This window comes from Oryzias latipes, chromosome 15 (assembly GCF_002234675.1).
Source record: "Oryzias latipes chromosome 15, ASM223467v1".
Classification (NCBI taxonomy): Eukaryota; Metazoa; Chordata; class Actinopteri; order Beloniformes; family Adrianichthyidae; genus Oryzias; species Oryzias latipes.
This window is the reverse complement of record NC_019873.2, coordinates 18,372,734-18,388,274: the sequence shown is the minus strand read 5'-3', so window position 1 is coordinate 18,388,274 and position 15,541 is coordinate 18,372,734. Positions and strand designations below refer to the sequence as shown.

The following is a 15,541-nucleotide window of genomic DNA, read 5'->3' as shown; positions in this document are numbered from 1 at the left end:
TATATATATATATATATATATATATATATATATATATATATATATATATATATATATATATATATATATATATATATATATTGTCTTGGATGGAATTCTAAATGCCCTAGTTGTCAATGATCAGAGCTTGTCACATTGTGCACTTCTGGTTTATATTTTCTATACATTTGTATGTGTATATATATATATGAATGTATCAAAAAAATAAATATTTTTTCACATTTATTCTGCCAAACACAGTTTATGGTTCTACTTTCTTTGTTAAATTAATAGTGACTTACACTGAATGTTACTATGTTAAAGGTACTGACAGCTTTCTCATGCTCATGAGAAATGTGCAGAACTGCATCATGCTTTCTTTTTTTTGTAACAAGTTGTTCACAATTGGTCATCAAAGACTTGGTGACTACACACGTAGAGGCATTTGCATTAAATTCCACAACGGGTCGACACTTTTTATATACCTTTGGTTTACAGAAAAATGACTATCAATACTGCAGCCCTAGAATTTTGTAGTACCACTCCATATCACTAGTCAGACGTAAAGGATTTTTGTCAGATGTGGAAAGTGAGCAAAACAAACAATTTAAAACCTGACGCTTATTTAATATAGAATATCAGTGACAAGTAATCAATCAACATGGGGGTTAGATGTTTAAACAAACAGGAAGTTGAAAGAAAGCAGGTAATATTTGTTAGTAAAGGGATCAATATGCATACCAGTGACTTGTCAGATTGACCTGTAAAATTGGGATTTGACTATATTTTACATTTATAATGGGATACAACCCTCTTTTAGTCGATGCAAGTGACATGTAGAGCCTACCCCCCACCCCCCTTTTTTTTTGCAAGTGATGGTCTCTTGGTTTAAAAAAAAGCATCGTCAGATATGTTTGGTACACGTCTGGGAGCCTAATAAATCTGCTGCTTCATGCATGTGTTGGTCTGCTTCCTCAGGACATGTTAGACTTCCTTTCATGTGTCTTGAGAGGCAAGTCAAATGTTGTCCTCCCCTCCCTGTTACATTCTGCTCATTTTTAGCGTCCCACACTGATGTTGCAGGCCTTGCAGCTGGGGTCCTTCTTTGCGTTTACTGTGGACTGACTCATCAGCTGATGACCGCTGATCTCCGCCACCGAGCCCGATGCCAGGTTCACAGGATCTGTAAAAATCACCTCCAGGATGACATCCTGAGCGTGGTGAAACACCAGACCAGCCCCTTCGTCCTGTTTGCAGGTCAGGAAGCGGTTGTTGGTGATGTCGAGTGCAGGAAGCCTCTGCTTACAGAAGTCGTCCCCCGTGGAGCCCTTTGGTGCCAGGACCAGAATGACGTAGTGGTAGGCTGTGTACATGCAGTAGAAGTCTCCAAAGTATAGGTTGGTGTCAGGGTTGAAGAGTGCGTCGGCCCGGACCTCGAAGCGAAGGCGACCATACGGGGAGTCCTGCGGAGGTTTGCCTGTGTTAAACTCTGTGTTGCAGCTGAAGAAGATGCCCTCTAACTTGCCGCTGATGGGGGAGCCATGGCTGCCACTGTTGTCTTTTACTGACGGCAGCATCCGGTTGTCTAGCACATCTCTGATGAAAATAAAAAAAGAGGGCAACTGGTCATTAAACAAATTATTAATTCCATATTCTAACATTAAAAATAGTCCATAGCCTCTAGTTAAATCGCATCTTTTTAAAGAATAGAACTTAATTTAAGTTAAAAATTGTAGTTTTTTTGCTTCTTTCTTTGTCATTTCCTTATGGCATGACCTACAGAAGGCCTTTGGCTCCTTGTGGGAGGGGCTTACAATATCCCTGTTGCTAGGCGTCTGTCACTAATGATGTCACACTCAAGGGAGTATTATGGCTCCTTAAATCCTCAGACTGTATTATCCTTTTAAAGCCTATTATAATGTCTCCTAATGATTGCCCAATACTTCATAAATGTTTATTGAGAAAACCTTCAAAATTTTCAAAAAGCAAAATATGCAGTTTGTTGGATGAAGTTAATTGGAGTTATTTGAATAAAGTAGGTGTTTGTTTTCTGCAGCTGAGATCAGTCTAATCCAGTTTGTCTCACAAATCACAAGAGAAATGTTTGTCTCACTGAAAAGGAAGAGCTTTGTTATTATGATTATTTTAATTAAAACAATACTCCTCAAAACAATTAATTTATATTTAATTGTAAATTTGCAGTTCTAAGGATGTTCTTGATGAATTATCAGATCAGTACTCATTCTGTCCACATGGTGGCGCAGCTAAGCATAGTGCTGTCAGAGTTTCTTAGAAAAAAAAAGGAGACAAAAGAAAGTGACATCATGGAGTGGGGCCAACAAAGACGACTCTGTTCTTACTACAGAAATGATCTTTATGAATGAGGGGGGATTCTTCAGAGCAGTATGTAAGAAAAACCATCAAATGGAGAGGAGACAAGTTTGAAAATAAATAGACAAAAGGCAAATAATGAAACATCACTACACTACGAAAACGTGTTATTTCTTATTCTGTGGTAATTTTAGTAAATCATCAACATTTATAGAGAATATAAATATATACATTAATTAGGATGAATAAATGGCACCACAAGAGAGCGGTCTTGCCTCTTGAGCCAGAAAAAGATGGAATAGGTAAATTTGTAATGCAAGAACACACACACCAACAGATGAATGCATTAAAAACAGAGCTAAAACGTAGAAATCTATGTTATGTTCAGTTTTAAAACAAATAAAGGCACTTTTTCAAATGACCTTTTTCGCTCCTTTGGAACTACATAAGTAATGAAAGGAATATTTTTCTTTGTGTATGGCATTAAATCAAAACACTGGGAAGTGACCACTTACCTGGCGTGGTCAAAGTACTCCTTGTTCTGGTTTCTGTAGAAGACGGAGAAAGGCAGCATCCGTCCTGCGATCACCTCTGCCTTTTCCAGGAGCTGATTTAGATGAACCAAGGAATAATCTGGAAAAAATTCAACGCATGACAAATGTCTAAATAACCAGATTCATAGCTGCCCTTAGCCAAAAATTGTACACCTGAAATTTATTTTATTAAATCTACTTGAGGATAAGTATAGCAAGTATACTATAAACCAGGTATGTGTAGTGTAGGAAGTATCCTAACAGAGTACTTTATCAGAATAAAGTGAAGCATTTTAAGTTTACAATATATAGATAGTTTATAAAAAGTAAACTTCAAGAATACTGCCTCCATTTTAGCATAGACTAAGCATACTTAAATAGACTACTTTCTGGTAAAGGGAAGTATCATTTTGACCATTTATTCTAGAAAAACTATTTTTTCTCGGGCGTCTACCACTGATGTGATCACAACTGTATCTTAACACCAACCAGGAAGCTTTTATTGATTTGTTGTCTATGGGAAGAAAACCCCTGGTCATAAACTGAAATCACAAAAATGCTTTTTTTCTTTAACTCAGTGAGTAACTTAACTAGATTAGAACCACTGTTATGCTTTTGGACCACTACAGCCCAGGGAAGAGACATTTAGACGTTACATAAAAATTATCCCTTTAAGTCGTTCAGCCATCTCCCCCCCCTCCCCCAGTCTAAGCCTCTTGCCTCATCAGAAGATGCACAGATAAGACCCCTTCATTCTTTTAATCCTTCCTTTTCCTAGTCAATTATTTTTCTGTATTTTGATCCATCATTAAACAGCCTTCACTGTTAGCCTTTTCCTTACTCAGTTCACCTCTTTGTGTGTATCTGAAGGACATACCGGCTGTGCAGAACTCGACAATCTCGCTCCACTCAGAGACGGTGTAGTCCCCATCGGCCTGTTTGGATGCAGTCTGGACAGCTACAGTGTACTCAGTACGGGGGCTCAGGAACCAGTGGCCCCGCACTGTCATGGGCAGAGGCACTGCCTTGGCAACCAGCTTAGTTGGAACATCCTGAGAAAGAAAGAGAAACAGGAGGTTCACAAGAAAAAACAGTGATAGGGAAAAAAAACATACACTCATGGCTTTCCTGAGCACGGACATCAGGATTCTTTTTAGTTTAAGACATTCTGCAAAATCCCAATAACAATTCCCCATCCTGACATGCATCTGTGGGCCCTAAAACAGCTCATTGATTGAAACAAAATCCATGTCTAACAACAGAATCCGTCTGCTGTAAAAACATGGAAACAGGGGAAAAGGCTCGACTCCAGTGTGTGAAAGAACTGAAAAACAAGATGCAAAGCAGGAAGCTGATGAAGCAAGATAACCAAAACAGATCTAAAAGAACAGCCTCCATGCTGATGCAATTATTCTGAAGCAGATAGATGACAATGTGAGAGCCAGTAGCCTATCAGACCTCAAGGTAATACAGTTTTCGACAAAAGCACACTGAAATTATTCATGGGCCACACTTTAAAGGCATAGTTCTTTTTAATTTATAACTTTGACTTTATTTTGCTTTTTTTTATATAGTTTTGGTAACAGAGTTTATAAAATCAGGACTCATCAGGACTCAAAATGCTTCACAGATCAGTACTGTACTGATCTGCACATTTATTTAGTCTCACACTGTGGATTTTGCACACAAAAAAAGTGCATGATTCTTAATGCATGAATGCTTTCAGGTTACGTCTAAAATATGATCAAAGTTGCACACATTAATATGACACATGCATAAAAAGATAAAGGCATCTTGACCTTAAAACCAGAGTAAATTTACCATTTTTCGACTCAGTTAACTAAACAGCAGTGTATCATTTCTATTTTTATTTAATTAATTTCAAGAAGATTTAATCATCCCTTTTTTAAATAAGGCATTCATAATTTCACAATTCTTTAAATAAAAAATAAAAAAGAGAATAACTGACATGGTAAAAAAATGAGCATGCAATAATTGTAGCAGTTTAACTTGATGACTGTGCAAAAAGATTTCTTTGAATGAGCGTTTTATATCCCCAGTGTTCTAAATCCAAAACAAAAAAGCTTCAAACATATTGCTTTGTCTAAATCAGACGCCAAGGATCCACAAACTAAATTTGTTTTGTGTCAGATGTTGACCTAATAAAGTCTGTTTTGAATTGTTGTTGCTCTGCTTTTCATATTCTTTAACTGGTTAAACAGTTGCATGACTAATAGCTGCATCATAAATTGCTAAATTTACTGGCACACGCTGCTTGCAAAAGGCCACATTTGCAAATTGAAGCACGCTTTATACAGCAGGTGCACAAAACACGCCGTTTGCTGAGTCATAGGAGCCTTGTCTTTTCGTGGTGTTTACCTGTCTGGAGTATTTACCTTGTGTTTGAACTTGTTAGAGTTCTTGTTCTCCTTCTTGTTCAGGTCAATGAAGTAGTGTGTGATGCGCTCCTTGGTGCGAGCCTCCATGTCCCAGCAGATCTTGAAGGAGTCGCAGGTGATGTTGCTGATCTTGATGTTCTGAGGAACGGGAAGCTCTTCCATTTCTGAAATGCTGCCGTCCTGTGATTTGTTTCCTGTCAAACAGAAATGATAACCTTACAGCTAAATGAATTGATGAGATTCACATAGTGCATGTCAAACTTGCCACATAAATCTTACTAGAAGAATTGTGACAGAAACCAAATGAAGCCGACACGCGCGTTGGCATCTAAGTGCTCTAAACCTGATAGAATTTAGTCGTAGTTATAATAATCAGACAACACTTTCAGCTTTACAGACTCTATATACCTCATGCCTGTGTCACTGGCTTACTAAACAAGTTGCCATGGAAACACATCAGTCCGTCCTACACTCATACAAATTTCTGCTTTCCAGAACAAGCATGCCATGAAATATTTCTAATCCTTGCATCCCGTCTCTGCAGAGACTGCTCTGTTTCATTGGCCAACGCAGTCCGGCACCAGTGGCCCGGCCGGTTGTACTGTATTTGTCAAATCTGATACTGATGCTTCTCATGAAGGAAGTTTGACTTAATCTGACATTTCTCCCAGCTGCATATAGTAAAACCCCCAAAGGGCTACAATTCAAAGTGCACACAGAGGCCAGTGAAAGTGTGTCAAAACACAGCTGAATGGGAGCTTTGTCGATTTAGGGATGAATATGGACCTTACGTCACAAAGTGAAACTCCCACTTGGCATGGCAACAATGCGTTTTCTGTGCATGCTTGGTCGTTAAACATAAGAGTGAGTAAAATTCAAGAATGCAGTATTTTGGGGAGTAATGCTCAACATGACCGAGCTCTAAAGTGTGGTGATAATAGGAGGAGCAGCGGAGCATAGAAAATCCATCTCTGTTCATCCACAGGGAGATGGAGAGATGAAAGAATAATCTCTTAATTGACTGTGTGGACCCTAAAGTCTCACCTCCACATTACACTTCCAAAGTGGAAAGCTTGATTTTTGGGAGATCATAAACCAACAGCTGGTGGCTGCTACTAATCTATACTAGTTGCACCAAAATATATATATATATAAATTACTATATATTTTTTTTCCTGATCGTGACTTAAAGTAAAACTATTGGATGAAAATGTTCTATATTGTTTTTAACTTCCAAGGATAACTTTTAAAGTACTTATAAATAGTGGCTGTTTTGAAAACAAAGACTTCCAACTTTGCGTTTCTTGTTATGAAAGAAATGTATAGCTCGGATGGAGTCTAGTGTGAGAACCCAACATTATAGTCAGCGCATTTAAACAAATAACTTACTGTCTACACTTAAGGCACTTGCCCTAAATGAGATTTTATTTGCAAGGAGGCAAAAGGGATTTCTGAGTCTGACAAAAGATGCAAGCAATTAAATCCCTCAGCTTGTCTGCATTACGCTTGGCTGTCAGACCTCAACAGACACTCCAACGCCTCCCTGCACCAATTTAAGAAAACAACCCATCCTGCTGGTGGTCTGTATTTAAAGCGTGAGGAAACTTGAACCCCACTGAGTTGACTTACTCAGAGCAGATTCAGGAAAAAAAAAAAAGTGCTCCACCAAGCCAGAACAGTCCAGACAGGAATGTCAGGGTGGTCAAGTCCCAGCTGAGGCACCGTGCTGCTGACCTTTAACAAAAACAGACATAGGCTGTGTTCCACCCCGACATCCGCCTGGCAAAAATGTTATTTACCCGCAGAGGACAAACACTTTCAAGGATTTAAAGTGAAAAATCCTCTTTTAAAAAGTCCTCTTAACTTCAGACTAACAACAGAACACAACTTCAATATTCACCCGATTTGTAAACATAGCTTTTTTTGCGCCTAAAGCCAATTTATTTCTATCTTTTCTATGAAGTGTTACCATCAACACTGATGTTTTCCTTGCAAACTAAAGCCCCATGCAGGCATTTGCATCCTGCATATCCACTTGGCTGACTCATCTCCTGTTTACTCTGATGCTCTCCTAATTAACTAGTAAATAACGCTATTCTGTCAAGACTGTGAACCTCTGTAAATGCATTTAGATACCTTCTGAAAAACTAAAGGGCTTTTGACTTTCTAGAGGCAACACGACAACACTCATTTTGTATGCCAAAAGACAATCCCCACTCATTTGCATTGTCAAATTAAGAAAAGAAAACTCTTAAAAAGGTGCATCTGAAAAGGTTTGTGCATTAGCAGGCAGGCCTGCTTGTCGAGATGTGAAGCTAAATCCTCTGGGAAGCTGAGAGCAGGATGAAAGAGGAGGGGAGTGAGAGCCAAGCAGGAGGAAGGTCAGGAGCTGAGGGAGCGGGAAAACCTTTCACAGTCTCTTACGGGACAAATTAACCCAATCCCTGGCTAAAATTAATGTGCCAGCTCTGCAGGCGGAGTGTGTTTACTGCTAAACTACCTGGATCGCCTACCCCCAAAGAAAGTGAACCTAACCACTTTTGGCCTTTTGTTCCTCAGAATAAGACACAAGAGAGGCAAGAGCTCTGAAAACATCAATAAAAATCTCATTAAAATGCATATGAATTCCAATGTATGTTCATGATAAGATCTGTTCCAAGTGCAATGGGCTGTAAAGGGAACATCAGCTATTCTTTTCAGACGGAGGAGATAGTTTCCTTAGAGGTGACTATGCAAATATTTTGCTCAAGTATAGTTTTACTTCATTAAAATTATTTCTCAAGTAAAAGCCTAGAGGGTTATTCAAAATAATTACTTGAGTAAGAAAGGATATGATTAGCAGTAGATTTAGAGCCTAAAACTTATTTGTCAAATAAAATTCTGTATTTTCAGATTTAAAAAAATGAAGAATCAACTGAAAAAAATAACCAACAACTCCTTGTTTGCATTGTTGATAGGAACAACGATGCTTTCCTTGACGGGCAGAATAAAATTGATAGGCTAAGTTTAGGATTTTTTAATGACATTTTCAGCTTGAGTTGGCCCATAACAAAAGCTAATGTCTTATTTTTAAACATTAGTTTTTATTTATTAAAGACACCATCCGATGGAAATTGTGGTTTTGGTGTTTTTAACATGTTCTTACAGCATTTTTTCAGACAAAGCAGGACATATTTAGTATTTTTTTATTCAAACTGTTGGGAATCAGGAGCAGACAAAAAAAGAAATGTGTAATTGTTATGTATAAAATTCGCTGGATGAGCCAAAAGCTCCCTGCTCCGTTCTGTCGTGATGCTTGCAGATGACAAGATTTACTGGTCTGAGCTGGCATTTGGCTCAAAACTGTTTGGCTGGATAGCCCCAACATTACTCATCTTTTTTGTTGCACCGGTAATGTTAGGTTGGGGTTGTGAGGATCAGTAAGCTTGCAGGAGAGAGTGTGTAAGCAGAGAGCTCTCAGTAATAAGTAGGAGAAGGGGGGACAGGGTTGCTCTCCGCCAATGGTCCCGCCCACAACTCAGAGTTACATTTTCTAATGAACCACTGTTGCTCTGCTGATACGTTGATACGATGTTCTAGAAAACAAGTTTATCGGTTGTGGCAAAGAACGTTATAACCATTATTAAAAGACCACTGGAAATGCTTTGAAAACAGATCAAAAGATGGTCACATATTTTGACTCCCAAAGAATAGTAACCCTTCCATGTTCTAACAAACATTGATAACAAGACATTTTGTATCTGTATCTAAGATTAAAAAAAAATTGTGTTGCAGGTGCACTGAAGCAGTCATAGCTGTACAGTCAAAGCTGAAAGTTGGATAAACTTCTTTGCAGAAATGTTGATACTAGGAAACTTTATTTGGACATTTTGATGTCTCAATATAAGCATTTCTATGCATCCCTGAAATAAAAAGTATCAAATGTTTTAAAAAAAAAAAAGGCAACCAGACACATGATAGATTAGCAAGAGTATTTAAAAGCATGAAATTTACTGAAGTAACAGTAAACGGTGGTGCAGACAACCTGCTGTTACAAGACACTCAATCGTATCTACACAGTTTAGATAATGCTTAAGTGTTTTATCTGTGGTTGGTGTGTCTTTCACAAATGAAAGGAGCTTCAGGTTCAGGTGTCTTGCTTTCAAAAGTCAAACTTCCAAGATCTGATGACACGTGCTAATGTGGAAAAGGACCTGACTGGCAGTAGCTGCGCACTAAACAGTGTATGCATGAGCAGCAAAGCAGACTTAACCAAGCCGAGAAGCTTGCAGAGCTCTGAAAATCGCACCTTTGTCTCCTGTGAATACACAGGCTAATCTGAAGCTGCCCATGCTGGCAGCAAGAGGAGCTGCCAAGGGAAAACATCTTTTTCTCATTGTGAGATAAGCAAAAGCCCACTCACCAGGGTTTCAACGTGCCTTCTACCTTTTAGAAACCTTAAACTAAAATCATAAAAATGTCTCTCGGGATATGAGGCAGAGGCGAAGCTCATGGGGGAAAAAAACTGTTTTTCCACAATCATGCAAAAACAGAATGACTCAATATTCTTCATTTGCATGGATTGTTATTTTCTAGATAACAGACTGTTGTGTTTCTTTATTTTAAAAAGTATTAACAAGGAAATGACAAAGACCTTGACAGTACACTTCAAACTTGCAAGTCATGACAACATAATCCTTGGGCACAGCTGCTCACATTGAACAGAAATGGCCAGGTTACTCAGACGGCAGCTTTCATGCCACAGAACAGCTGTAGCCTGATTTCAGATAGAACTGTCCGTCTGTCGACACTTGCTCCGTTAATTGTGCTGTTAATGAGTTTGAAGGTCTGTTCCACATGTCATCACCGTGCATGTTGGATGACATAAACACAAAACACATTTATGCAACAGTTGAACCAAGACTGTAAATCTGTGGCATGAATCACCAGCTGAGATAATCTGTTTGTACTGGCTGTGATTAAATGCAACTTCTTTCTCTGCTTTGACTCAGTTTAGAGCCATTTCTTTTGCAAACAGACTCCTCGTTTAAATTTGTACTCATATCTTTTTGTCAACAAAGCAATGCAGAAACCAGCGGAGGGGGGGTGGGGGTGTATTTAAACTCTGTAATTAATCTGTGGATCTTTAGCCATTTAAATCACAAAACACAACTTCAGCTATTATTGTTATTTCAGGTATTTTAACAGACTGAAACAGCAAAAGTGAGACTCCAAAATGAAAAGTGAGAAGAAGAAATTAAAAGATCAATTTGGCATTTTCAGATTGACTTTGAAGTTAATTAAGGTAGAATATATGCTTTCAGACAAAAAACACTGATGGAGCTTTATTAAATTTGAACAAAGTCTATGAAAGTTTGAGATATGAGTTTTTTTGAAGACCCACTCAGATGACAACAGTGCTTTGGGTGTTTTAAACATGTTTTTGTGGCATTTTTCTGGTAATGGAGGACATATATTAAGAAATTTCAGCTCAAAATTACACATCTGAGTATATATTGTTTAATAAAATATCTCTTAATCGGGAAGAGACAAAAAAAAAACGCCTATTGAAAAAGAGCTTATTTAGGACGAACAAAATAGAGCTCCCTGCTCTGAGCTCTCAATAATGGGGAGGGGAAGGGGGGCGGAGTTACTCTGCACCAACAGTCTCACCCAGAATTCAGAGGTGAATTTATAATGTACTACTTCCAAACTATGTACTAGAGAACAACACAAGTCTTTTATTTTTATTTTGGCCAACAACTGCATAATCATAATACAAAGACCACTGTGAATGATTTTGCCATAGATACGAAGATGATCAGAGTCAGTCTTCAAGCTTTTACAATGTATAGAAATATAAGAACTCAGGTTTGAGAGAAGACACATTTGAAAAATAAAAGAAATCAAAGTTTTTGCTTGAATTATAATTCAGGATATTATGGCTTTTGATTAAAATTCTACTGCAAGTATGAAGGCTTAAATATTTTTCAAAAAACACTGCCAGACCAATAGGGTCTCTGCCATTTCACACAGAGCATTTTCAAAGAAAAGACTGCAGACTCACTGCTTGGCTGCCTAAATGACAGCCATCCATCATAGCAAATTAATTTTGTCAGCGGCCACTGCACAAAGGCCATGCGAGGCACCGGGTGTGCATTTCATTACTCCCTTCAAAAATACATTATCTGAGGATATGAAATCAAAACGGTCGTCAGATTAAGTCCCTCTAGGAGGCTGGTGAAAAACACAGTCCAGCATAACATCATGGCAGCTCATGGATCCATCAACCATACATAAAAACATTAAAAAAAATCCTCTGTGATGGTTTCCCCTTAAGTTTTCAACAACGTCCTCCAAACCCACAATACTGCACATACCCACATGCCTTATAGCCCCTGAAGCAAAAGCCCCCTCTGACACAGAAAACACACAACTTGTTGTTTCTTTTGTGCATTGAAATGCTTGAGCAGCGCTGTCAATGTGTATGTGTTTGTGTGGGAGAGCTTTTTGCCCACAGACAGAAGGCCTCTTCAACCTGCATGCATCCATTTGCTGGGTCAGCACTGGAAATTAAATATTAATGGAATTGGAAGATAAATTTGGAAAGCTCCTTGAAACTGAAATGAATGTGGCCTGGATCAACCAGATGTGACAGTGCTGTTTTTTTCACCGCAATAAAGTTAAAAGTGGGTGATTTAGATTTTTGCTCAATGTGTTAGTGACAATGAAAAGCATGTTGTCCTGAGTATGGGTGCTGAATACCAATTTAAAACAAAGGGGAAACTCCAAAAGAGAAAAGAAAAATATAGTCTTGCTACTACAAATCACCACTCACCTTTTCTGATTATTCTTAGAATCTCTTATGCATTTTTTAAAAGAAAAACGAAAAAAATCTGCAGCTTGATGACTCCAAATGACCTTATACACTTGGTAAAAGCTTCCTATATTCCTCATTGTGGTTTTTTATCCACAGTAGTAAATATATTCAAAAGTCTATAAAAGCAATTCCATTGTTTTTGGAAAAACACAAGTATGTGGGTGCTTCAAGGACACAAAAAGAATGTATGAGGTAACCTATCTTACAAAAACAGATAAGAGTGTTGAGTTATGAGTGGGTTAAAGTGAAAGGGCTCAGCGTACATTAAAACAGAAGCCTTGGAATGATGCAAAAGTAACACCAAGTAGAAATAAATGTATCCGGTTGTACATTGACAGATGAGAAAGGAAAAGTGACACAATGAGTGCACTGATCCTTGAATAAAGACCCCTCTGGTACCATGACCGGCAATCCAAACACAAAGCTGAGGGAAATATTCGGATATAGGAAAACCTGACTAAATTGAATGGAAACTCTCTGATTTATTGTCAAATTAGCATAATTGAGAGGCTGCGTGACCACGCCTCTTGTCTCAGGTGTGGAATCACTGGCGTGTAATTGCGTTGATGGGATCAGCTTGATGAGCTGCGGATTGCTTGCACCCCTCTTCTGCTGCAGCTATAGGTTCCCTTCAACCGTGCACATGACAGTTAAGACAAATGGATGGGTGGATGGATGCGCGCAGCCCCGTGCGCACACATGGGCGCAGCCATGCTTCAGCTTTTCCTTCTCTCTCCACCATGACTTGCTTTTTCTATTCACATCTTTAAGCCTGAGATGAGGGATGCGCTTGTTCTTATTTAACTTGATCAATGCATGGTATCATATTTGTTGTAATCAGATAACTTCTGAGGCGGGGTGAAGCCGGCCACAGACAATAAGGACGCAGCTGAAAGACTTGATGAATATTTAATGTAGGAGTTTTTGAAGTTGCAGAACGCAAAGATAAGCGAATTTGCCATTCAAAGTGAAATAATGAAAGAAAACAAGCAAAATGATAAAACAGAGGAAGTCAAAGGCGGATGCCCGCCGGCCTCTGTCCACGCCTGTGGTGCTGAAATCCAGACGCTTGTCTTGTGCGCGTTCTGACAGTAGGAGATCCATTGACCTTAAGCAATGACTTTCCTTTAATGTGTTGCCACTGTAAATACACTCGGGTATTCCATGCACGTATCATCCAGCCACGCAGCCCGGGGAGACATCAGGCCCTTATCCGCCTCCAACAACAAGCACAATGCAACTGTTCCGCAGCGGCCGCGCGTATCCAGATAGAACCGAACGCAAACGAAAACCTTCAATCACCATCTCGCAACTGTATGGCGTCCAAGCTCAGGTCCTTGATCATCCCCTCGCATGGACTTAGTGGACTGGTGATGTTGTGCGCCAAACCTGGTACCTCCATCACTGCGGGAGTCTGCACAATGCTGGCGGTTGAAATCGTTAAATGGACACGCGCAGCTGCAGGGAGGGGAAAGGGAGTGCGCGTCCGTCCAGTCGGTCTGCTGCTGCTCCGTCTGCTCACAGCTCTCCGCTCTGCCTCCTCCTGGGTGGCGCGGCGTCGTGGCGTGTCACAGGAATCGTCACGGGCTCGGCAAGTTGCAACATGGGGCAAGGCGGTCTCTGCAGACACGCGCGCGTGCGCCTACAGCGCTTAGTTAGTGGTTCCCACGCGCTCTGAACGCGTTTCGCACGGCGCTTCTAGAGCCACAAGTGCGCACGCGTGTGTGCGTGTCCTATTCAAGGCTGCCGGGACAGTTGAATGCGAATAGTAGAGCGGATTACCGCGGAAGCAGCCCTCAAACTCAGTGTGCTCTTATGTAACCAGATTAGCTCAGTGTTCCCCTCTTCGCTTTAGAATTCAGTGCAAAACGCTCAGCTCTTTGCCGCTTCCACGTCATCCCACCGAGGCTAATAGATGTCCTTATTTGGTCAGGCTGAGCCTTCTCCTGCAGGAGCGCAGGTGCAGGTGGTCTGTAATGAGCAGAGGGACCCCCTTATGGGTTGCTGCGAGACATAATGAGTGAACGCTCTTACCTCAGGTCTGGGTAATTCTTCTTGCGCCAAAGATGCACACAAGATGGGAAACGCTACCTATTTAGGACTGTTATAGTGAATTGCTGCTGTGTATCTCCCTTACACGTCCCCACCCTGCTTATCAGTGGCCTACAGGATGAGGGCTGGAACATGCGAAGGGTCAAGTTCCCTCTCATTTTGTAGCTAAACAAGGCCTCAAGCACCTTTAATAACAGCAGATGATTATGATGGAATCACTGTTTTCCATACATCACACTCTCTCTTTGTCTGTGTCAGAGGTGCCCTTATAGGAAAGGTAGCAGAGGGTTTTTCACTATCCTCTCTGCAGATGCCACTTTGAGAGAAAACACTGTGCACACCATTGGAGAACCTGCTGCATAAGGAGTCCCTCTGACACAGCAATAATCCTCTCCCAAAACAGGAGAAACCAAGTCAGCCAGTTTATAGGTCATTCTGAATTTTTGTTTTTGTGTTTCATCCAGAAAGTCCACAGTAAATCCACTGGAAAGCTTTATTCATCCAGCTTGGAGGATTAAAAAGATGGGTTATAGCAAAAAAAAAAAAGAAAAAGAATTAAATTCCTGTTAAGCTCATAATCACTGTGGCATTCAAAAGCAGCTTCCCTGCAGTTGGTTAGTCCACGCCGGCTTTACACAGGGCATTGGTTCACATTTTTCTGCCTGGGAAATTAAACTCTTCAGAAGGTCATGTGACAAAAGTCTGTTACTAATCCTACCCTTTTTAAGATGCTGCTTTAAATCATCAGAGCTAAAGAAATCAAAGCAAAAATGGAAACAGTGTTCCTAATTATGATTATGCCATTTTAGTCAAAAACAAAAAAAAAGCCTGTCAAATTTTATAGAACATTGTTTCTTGCAGAGCAAAAGAATGTCATTAGAAATTTATCTCCGTGTTGTGGGGAACTGTTGGTGTGGAGCACCCCTTCCGCATCGCATTGCTAAGAACTCTGTTTATATGCTCTCCCGCGAGCTTACCCAACCATAACATTACCGCTACAACAAACATAGCGAGCAATATTGGAGCAATCCAGTACAGTTTTGAGCCAGATACCATGGAAAACCAAGACGTGCAAGTGATGCAACACAATGGAGTGGAGCAGGGAGCTTGAAGCACACCGAATGTATTTTCGATGCCACAAATAAACTCTTTTTCAAAGGGCTTTTTTCATCAGCTTCTGATTCACAAGGATTTGAATAAAGAAATACTCAGAAATGCAATTATGAGCTTAAATTTCTGTAACCCTTGTGCTATCCTAGGCACTTTAATGTTGGGAGTTGGTTCATCTAGACCCACTAGACATTGCGCTGAACCTTTTTTCTTCAATGATTTGTGATCTTCACTGGTGTCCATGGATTACATGAAATCTTTCAACCTTTGTCATGGTA

General features: G+C 39.9%; 1 protein-coding gene across 3 annotated transcripts; it reads right to left on the bottom strand.

Annotated features, from left to right (window-relative positions):
* Positions 1-209: 209 nt before the first annotated feature.
* On the bottom strand, positions 210-14,203 carry phyhipl (phytanoyl-CoA 2-hydroxylase interacting protein like). Of its 3 annotated transcripts, none has more exons than XM_023963467.1 (5): positions 14,136-14,203; positions 5,240-5,436; positions 3,721-3,895; positions 2,826-2,943; positions 210-1,575 (listed from the first exon to the last, which is right to left on the bottom strand). In XM_023963467.1, the coding sequence occupies exons 2-5, from the start codon at positions 5,402-5,404 to the stop codon at positions 1,038-1,040; spliced, it is 996 nt and encodes a 331-aa protein (XP_023819235.1). In that variant the 5' UTR covers positions 5,405-5,436; positions 14,136-14,203; the 3' UTR covers positions 210-1,037. The 3 variants fall into 3 exon arrangements, with proteins under 3 accessions (XP_023819235.1, XP_023819234.1, XP_023819233.1); XM_023963466.1 differs by lacking the exon at positions 14,136-14,203 and adding an exon at positions 13,498-14,010; XM_023963465.1 differs by lacking the exon at positions 14,136-14,203 and adding an exon at positions 13,404-14,009.
* Between the last annotated feature and the right edge of the window lie 1,338 nt (positions 14,204-15,541).